General features: G+C 54.1%; 1 protein-coding gene across 10 annotated transcripts in view; it reads right to left on the bottom strand.

Moving 5' to 3' along the window:
• Positions 1–400: 400 nt before the first annotated feature.
• Positions 401–8,329, bottom strand: part of PPARD (peroxisome proliferator activated receptor delta) — an 87,437-nt gene continuing 79,508 nt past the window's right edge. For 7 of the 10 annotated variants that reach the window (XM_030928919.1, XM_010389648.2, XM_030928920.1 and 4 more), the window contains 4 exons: positions 6,930–7,068; positions 4,756–4,958; positions 4,126–4,576; positions 401–2,745 (listed from right to left, as the gene is read on the bottom strand). In XM_030928919.1, coding sequence (XP_030784779.1) covers positions 2,498–2,745; positions 4,126–4,576; positions 4,756–4,958; positions 6,930–7,068 — 1,041 coding nt within the window. In that variant the 3' untranslated portion in view covers positions 401–2,497. The remainder of the gene's footprint in view (positions 2,746–4,125; positions 4,577–4,755; positions 4,959–6,929; positions 7,069–8,329) is intronic. The other 3 variants (XM_010389651.2, XM_030928922.1, XM_030928923.1) reach the window with 3 other exon arrangements.

The raw sequence follows: 8,329 nt of genomic DNA, 5'->3' as shown, positions 1-8,329 counted from the left end.
CTACTGGACCCCTGGGGAAATGGCACCTCAGGAAAGACAGGAGAGAACCGGGTGGCAGCAAAGGAGAGGAAAGCCATGATCTCTCACGGTGATGAAAAACTGGCTTTGATCTATTGAGTCCTGCATCCGCCTCCTCCAGGGGCCTTCCCGTTCCCCAGACCCCAACTGCTCCACCAGGGTACCACACATCCTTTGTATCCTCACACCCCAAATTCTCTCTGCAGGGTGGAAATGGCACAGTCGTCCACCCGACTGACAAGTGGTGAGCAAAGCGAGGTGGAGGCAAAGGAGGGCTTCGGCACCCAAAGCCTCCTTTGCCCTCCAGTACTGGATGTGGAGGTGTGGAGCCCTGTCAGTCCCCAGGAAAAACGAATATTCAAGTAACTGAGTCAGCTTCCAGTCAGCTCTTAAATATTTAATTCCCATTTATTTAAAGTTTCGTCAGTCTGTGTACACTATTTATATTAAAAACACAGGAAGCTGGGGCTCCTAGCAAAAATATACATTTCAATTTTGGAGATTGTTCAGACACTGAGAAGAGCTGCATCCTCAGCACCAGACCCGGGTCGGGGCAGGGACGCGGCACGGTGGGGGGAGGTGGGTCCCAGCAGCCGTCCCTTCATAGACTTGGCCTGAAAGGAAGCACCCCAACCCCCATCAGCTGGGTGGGTGGGGAGCTGGAAGAATCCTGCCAGTAGAGAGTGATCCTGGGGCATGGAAGGGAGGCCACAGCGCTGGTAGGGGCAAGGGCTGGGCACTTCCACCCAGTCACACACAGAATGGCCCCTTGGGAGGGAGGACCAGGCAGGACCCAGGAAGCCTGGGCTCGAACTCCAGCTCTCCTACCTCTGTGCTCTGAGACTGCAGCCAGCCCCTTGCCCCTGCAGGCCTGGAGGGCTCTGCCCTACTCAGACATGGCATGCCCAGCTGTGCTTTGGCCCTGTTCTGAGGTGAGCGCACCTCAACCTAGAAGCAGGGGAGGGCAGGGACCAGCGGTGTGGGACTGGTCCCACAAGGTCCTCGGACACCAGAGGCTGTGCAGGGAGACTTCTAGGTGGCCAGCTGGGCTGAATAAAGGGGAAGAGGAGGGCGGCAGAGCTGTTGGGACAAATGGACATCAGAATGAACAGGCTCAGTTTATCCCAGGAAGCTCCCACTGGGAGCAGGTGCTGGGCTGACTCAGCAGGACCTGCAGGACCCCTGCCTCCCCAGAGACCTGGCCCAGCCCTGCCTGCCCACCTGCAGGCCCCTCTCTCCGGGTTCTCACTTGCCTCAGGGAGGGAAGGGAGGTGCATGGAGCCTGCAGGTAAAGTGATTTCAGTGCTTGTGTGTGTGCTGGAGGGGGCAGTTTCAGGGAGAGTGGGACCTGAGCTCCCATGGAGCCAGCTAGAGAAAGGAGCAGTGGGATGTGAGGCCAGGCCCTGGCCCTGGGTGCCGACACAATGTGGGTGGCTGCTACTGGGCAGGGGGGCAGTGGGGGTGCTGGCGAAGGCCTGCCCTGAGCTCTCTCCCTGGCCTGACCCCAGGACTCAGACCCCAGTCCTAGGGGCAGAATTGGGTGTGCTGCTTCCTCCAACCACCAACCCCTCCTCCTTCTCTTGAGACTTGCTCCTCTTCAATGAGGTGGGGGCCCACCTGGAGGGAACCCTGCCTACTTCCAAGCTGGGAGACTGCCGTCCAGCGGCCAGTGCAGGGGGCCATCAGCAACACTGGCCTGGCAAACCAGTGTGAAGAAGATGGAAGGACGCTGGGTGTCAGTGGGGCTGAGGAGTGCTGCTGGAGCAGGATCAGTTGGGTCAGTGGGTGGCCTCAGCCTCGAAGGAGCAATTACAGTCTTGGGGAGGCATCTGGCTCTCAGCCTGGGCCTCCTGCCCACTGTCCTTTACAGCGGGGACCCCAGGACTACAGGCTGCTGCAGTCAGTCCAGGCCATGCTCAGCCTTCCCTGGAACCCAGGCCCAGACAGCTTAGTGTTTCTTTGGATGGCTCAAGTCTTTTGCTCTGAAGACAGGAGACAGAAGTGAGGACCCTAAGACTGCAGGTGCAATGATGGGGCAGAGGGCAGGCCCCACTCCCTTCTGCTCCTGGAGAAAAGCGTGTGCAAAAGCAGAGGTCCTGTTCTATGCTGCTGGTGAAATCATACAAAACATCTCACAGAATAAGAAACGAGGACAGACATGGGGGTGGAGAGAGAAAGGGAGGGCAAGGGAGAAGGGAAGAGGAGAAGCCTACAGAAAGGAAGAAATAGAGCAAGGGAATTAGAAAGGAAAGAGGAACTGAGAAAGAGGGAGACAATAGACAGGAAGAGAGCTGACTGGAGGAAGTGGGAGAGAGGGCACAGGGAGCCAGAGGCGGTGGGTGTCATGTGTCTCACAGCGAGCATGGGACTCTGCTGCTCCAGGCCGGGTGCTCAAGGGCTGGTCAACGGAAAAGTCACTTGGGTGGGCCCCTCCAGTGCTGGCCCCACTGGAGCCTCCAGGGAGGCCTGGGCGCCGCCCCTAGTACATGTCCTTGTAGATCTCCTGGAGCAGAGGGTGCAGCGAGGTCTCGGTCTCGGTCTTCTTGATCCGCTGCATCATCTGCGCATGCTCGGTGACCAGCTGCCGCAGGTCAGCCATCTTCTGCAACAGCTTGGGGAAGAGGTACTGGGCATCAGGATGGTTGGCCTGCAGATGGAATTCGAGGGCACGCAGGATGGTGTCCTGGATAGCCTCCACCTGTGGAACGTTCATGAGGCCTGGCCGGTCTGTGGGGACACAGGGCACGCCAGGGAGCTCAGAAAGGCAGTGGAGCTCCCCTACCTCCACCCCAAGAGGTGACTTGGCCCAGGGGACAGCAGGCCTCCTTGGCCGTGACAGACCAAGACCTGTCCCGTGACAGACCAAGCCCTGTCCCATCAGCAATGGTCTACTGGGTGTTCTAGTCTCCCTACCCTTGGTCTTAATCCACTTCTTTTGTTTTTTCCCCCTGATTAGGCAACATAGTATCGTGGTTAAGAGACTCAATGCTTAATTCAAATCCTGTGTCTGCCACAGCCTATCAGTGAAGCTATGGGCAGGTTACTCAGCCTCTCTGATGTGTAAAATGGAGATAGAAAACATTCTTCCTGCACAGGTTTGTTGTGAGGATCAAGTGAGTCGTCATCGATGAAAAGGAACAGTGTCTGGCATGAAGTAAGCTCTAGGCCACAGTTAGTTAGCATAGTTATTATTGTATTTATTGTGTTGGAATTTAAAAAATGCAGAGACAGGCCAGGCACGGTGGCTCAAGCCTGTAATCCCAGCACTTTGGGAGGCCGAGACGGGTGGATCACGAGGTCAGGAGATCGAGACCATCCTGGCTAACACGGTGAAACCCCGTCTCTACTAAAAAAAAAAATACAAAAAACTAGCCGGGCGAGGTGGCGGGCGCCTGTAGTCCCAGCTACTCGGGAGGCTGAGGCAGGAGAATGGCATAAACCCGGGAGGCGGAGCTTGCAGTGAGCTGAGAACCGGCCACTGCACTCCAGCCCGGGCGACAGAGCAAGACTCCGTCTCAAAAAAAAAAAAAAAAATGCAGAGACAATGCAGACAATTTTTCCACCCCACATTAACATGACAGCATACTGCCTGTTAGTCCTTTTCCTTTTTTTTGAGACAGGGTCTTGCTCTGTCACCCAGGCTGGAGTGCAGTGGTGGGATTTTGGCTCACTGCAACCTCCACCTCTCAGGTTCAAGCGATTCTCCTGGCTCAGCCTCCCAAGTAGCTGGGATTACAGGTGTGTGCCATCACATCTGGCTAATTTTTTGTATTTTTAGTAGAGACGGGGTTTCACTATGTTGGCCAGGCTGGTTTCGAACTCCTGACCTCAAGTGATCCACCCGCCTCGGCCTGCCAAAGTGCTGGGATTACAGGCGTGAGCCACCACGCCTGGCTTAGTCTCTTTCCTATCTCCACCTCAATATACATACATAACGAGATGGAGCTAACCCTGCATGCTCAGGCAGTGCCTTGCATGTTCCACTGCCAAGATCAAAGGGACACTTCCCCACACTGTCAGAGCTCAGGCACAGTGCCCTGTAGTGCAGGCCAGCCCCTAGGACGACTGGGTGTGCCGGGCCAGCCCGCCTGCCACATTCTCACTCACCTCCACACAGAATGATGGCCGCAATGAATAGGGCCAGGTCACTGTCGTCAAGTTCCAGGGCGTTGAACTTGACAGCAAATTCAAACTTGGGCTCAACGATATCACCGAAGGGTTTGCGGAGGCTGCGCAGGAACTCGCGGGTGACAAAGCCACTGCCGTTGGCTACCAGCAGCCCATCCTTGTTGACGATGGAGGCCAGCATGGCGAAGATGGCCTCGTGCACGCCATACTTGAGAAGGGTAACCTGGTCATTGAGGAAGAGGCTGCTGAAGCTGGGGATGCTCTTGGCGAACTCGGTGAGCTCCCGCACAGTCTCCACCGTGGTGCACTGGCAGCGGTAGAAGACATGCACGCTGATCTCCTTGTAGGGAGGCAGGCCGTTCACCAGCTGCTTCCACACCAGCCCCTTCTCTGCCTGCCACAATGTCTCGATGTCGTGGATCACAAAGGGCTGAAAACCAGGCCCTGTTAGAGACCAGGATTCGGGAGACCCCCCCCACTGTGCTCCCCATATCCCTTGCCTGCACCATGAAGTTGAGGGAGGGAGAAGGCCTGGCTCTCCCAGGAGTCAGGCAGGCAGCAGTGGGACCCAGAGCCCGGGATACTGCCAGGCCGAGCAGCAACACTCACCGCTGTGTGGCTGGCTTTGCCAGTGAGGATGCTGCGGGCCTTCGTTTTGGTCATGTTGAAGTTTTTCAGGTAGGCATTGTAGATGTGCTTGGAGAAGGCCTTCAGGTCGGCCACCTGTGGGTTGTACTGGCTCCCCTCATTTGCCGTCAGCCCTGCCACCAGCTTCCTCTTCTCAGCCTCTGGCATCCGGCCGAAACGGATAGCTGCACAGGGAAGAGGGCAGTCAGCAAGGAGCCCAGGCAGGCCCCAGCACCTCTGACATCCCCATCCCTTTATAGGTGCATGGGCCAAATCCTTTTGGAGCCCAGGGCCCCCAGAAGCTCTAGAGTCAGCAAGGTGGGAATGCTGGGGTGGCCCCTCCAGATTGCAAGCTCCACAAGACGTGATTCTTTTTTGGGGGTGTATCTTTGCAAGAGCAGTGATTTTGTCTGTTATGTTCACAGTGCCCAGAACACAAGGGCTCTAACATACTAAGTGACTGAGCTACTCTGACTGGGGTAAGACAGACTTTGGTGACAAAGGCCTGGGTTTGAGTTCCAGCTTAGCAGTTTACTAGCTGTGTGACTTGGGGCAGACTCCTTCACTTTTCTTTTTCTTCTCTTTTTTTTTTTTGAGACAGAGTCTTGCTGTCTCTCAGGCTGGAGTACAGTGGCGTGATCTCGGCTCACTACAACCTCTGCCTCCCAGGCTCAAGCAATTCTCTGCCTCAGCCTCCCGAGTAGCTGGGATTACAGGTATCCGCCACCATGCCCGGCTAGTTTTTGTATTTTTTTTTAGTAGAGATGGGGTTTCACCACCTTGGCCAGGATGCTCTCGAACTGCTGACCTCCGGTGATCCACCCGCCCTGGCCTCCCAAAATGCTGGGATTATAGGCGTGCGCCAACATGCCCGGCTTTTTTCTTTTCTTTTTTTTTGAGACAGGGTTTCCACTCTTGTCCAGGCTGTAGTACACTGGCAAATCATGGCTCACTGCAGCTTTGACCTCCTGGGCTAAAGTGATCCTCCCACCTCAACCTTCTGAGTAGCAGAGACTACAGGTGCATGCCACCAAGCCTGGCTGGTTTTTTTTTTTGTAGAGACGTGGTCTCACTATGTTGCTCAGGCTGGTCTTAAACTCCTGGACTCAAGCAATCCTCCTGCTTGGCCTCCCAAAGTGATAGGATTACAGGTGTGAGCCACTGCACCTGGCCATTTTTCTTTTTTAATCATAAAAATGAGGCTAATACTTTTAAAAACATACTGAGTTATTAGATCAATTAAATAAGAATCCTCACATAGTAAGCACTCAAAAATTGTTGTCATTAGTAATTGAGTAGGATACGAATGTGACTTCTCCCGGAGTTAGCGTGAGGAGAGGGATTCAGTCAGTTCTGAGATTTCCTAGGAAAGGAGTGAAACCCAGACCTGCCAGACCCCATTACCCAGGAGAGCCGCAAAGGGAGGGCTCAGGTCCTGCTACCCTCTAAGATGCAAGGCAGTTAGGGCATCCCTGGGTAAAAGCTGGCCAAGCAGCTAACCTGCCTGTCGAGATCACAAGAGGCTCTCCCCTGTCCTCTAGGGGTCTGACTCAGAGAGGTACTAAGGGGATAGGTGGGCTTTGCAATATCCTACCCTAGAGGTCCGAAGACAAGGCTTTGCAGGAGGCCTGGAGCACAGGGCAGAGAAGGCTTTGTCTCTGGGGAGTGGCTGACCTCCAAGAAACTTCTGCCTGGCTCCTGGGAGTTGACAGATGTGGTCACTTACTGGCTACTGCCTGCCTTCTATAACCAAGGAGGGCCAAGGGGATCCCTGGCCTTGGCAGTAGCTTTCATGCTGTGTCAGGTCATCTGAGACAGGCTTGAGTTTCTGGGACTGGTGTTCCCCAAATTGTTCAAGCTGTTATCAATTCTCAGTTTCCTTCTGGCCCAGAATGGGTAAACCTCAGGTACAGGGAGGTAGAGACTACCCCAGGCCTGGGACCATGGTAGATGCTGGCAGTCTGAGGAACTGGCAGGTCTTAGGCTCTAAGACCCAAGGTCCAGATCAGCAAAGCCAACAGCCAACAGCCATGGTGCTTACTGTGTGCCAGGCACTGCTCTACAGGCGCCCCCTCTGGGCTGCCCCGAGGGCTCTCTGGACCCTGGTTTCAGGCTGTGTGGAGCCAGCACCCTGTGTTGCTCTGGTCAGCTCTCACCGTTGTGTGACATGCCCAGTGCCAGGCACTTCTGGAAACGGCAGTACTGACACTTGTTGCGGTTCTTCTTCTGAATCTTGCAGCTGCGCTCACACTTCTCGTACTCCAGCTTCATGCGGATCGTCCGACGGAAGAAGCCCTGAGGCACCAAGAACAGGTGAGGAAAGGCCACCAGGAGGTGGGGGAGGTTGTGCCAAAGGGCCTATTATGCATAAGGTGTAAATACTCCTGAAATTTGGAAGTAATGAGGAGAAATTTTTTTGGAGGGGGGATGGAGAAGGAAAATAAATAATTCTGAAACTTTAATTAAAACTATTTTAGGTTGGGTGCAGTGGCTCATGCCTGTAATCCCAGACTTTGGGAAGCCAAGGTGGGCTGATCACCTGAGGTCAGGAGTTTGAGACCAGCCTGGCCAAGATGGTGAAACCCCATCTCTACTAAAAATACAGAAAAATTAGCCGAGTGTGGTGGCACACCCCTGTAATCCCACCTACCCAGGAGGCTGAGGCAGGGGAATCTCCTGAACACGTGAGGCAGAGGTTGCAGTGAGCCAAGATCGCGCCATTACACTCCAGCCTGGACAATAAGAGTGAAACTCCGTCTCAAAAAAACAAAAAACAAAAAGAACACAACTATTTTAAATGCCTAAAGAAGTCCTAAAGCTTCTTTGTTGGGGCTGGGCAGAGAGGCTCACACCTGTAATCCCAGCACTTTGGGAGGCCGAGGCAGGTGTATCACCTGAGGTCAGTAGTTCAAGACCACCCTGGCCAATATGGTGAAACCCCGTCTCTATTAAAACTACAAAAACTGGGCCAGGCACGGTGGCTCACGCCTGTAATCCCAGCACTTTGGGAGGCCGAGGCAGGTGGATCACCTGAGGTAAGGAGTTCGAGACCAGCCTGGCCAATATGGTGAAACCCCATCTCTACTAAAAGTACGAAAATTAGCCAGGCATGGTGGTGTGTACCTGTAATCCCAGCTACTCTGGAGGCTGAGGCAGGAGAATCTCCTGAACCCGGGAGGTGGAGATTGCAATTAACTGAGATCACGCCACTGCACTCCAGCCTAGGTGACAGAGCAAGATTCCATCTCAAAAAAAAAAAGCTTCTTTGTTAGTTTGGTAACATAAGATTGTCTCACGGCACTTGGTTTCTCATAAATTTATCTAGTTCTGTATATTTGTGAGGTGGTGGTTCAATAAAATAAGCGTGAGATTTTGATGTGTGTGAAGTTAGGAAGGACCCACAAATATCACTGGAAAACAAATGTCTGTCCTTTTTCTCAAAGAGCCCCCTTTGAGCCTTGAGAAACAGGAAATCCAGACCTCAGCCCAAGACCCTCATTCTGTCCTGCCTGTCTGGTCCCCAGGGGGGCACAATCACCCACAAAGCTGGGTCAAC

This window comes from Rhinopithecus roxellana, chromosome 4 (genome assembly GCF_007565055.1).
Source record: "Rhinopithecus roxellana isolate Shanxi Qingling chromosome 4, ASM756505v1, whole genome shotgun sequence".
Classification (NCBI taxonomy): domain Eukaryota; kingdom Metazoa; phylum Chordata; class Mammalia; order Primates; family Cercopithecidae; genus Rhinopithecus; species Rhinopithecus roxellana.
Note: the sequence above shows the minus strand (reverse complement) of the source record. Positions and strands in the feature narration are given on the sequence as shown.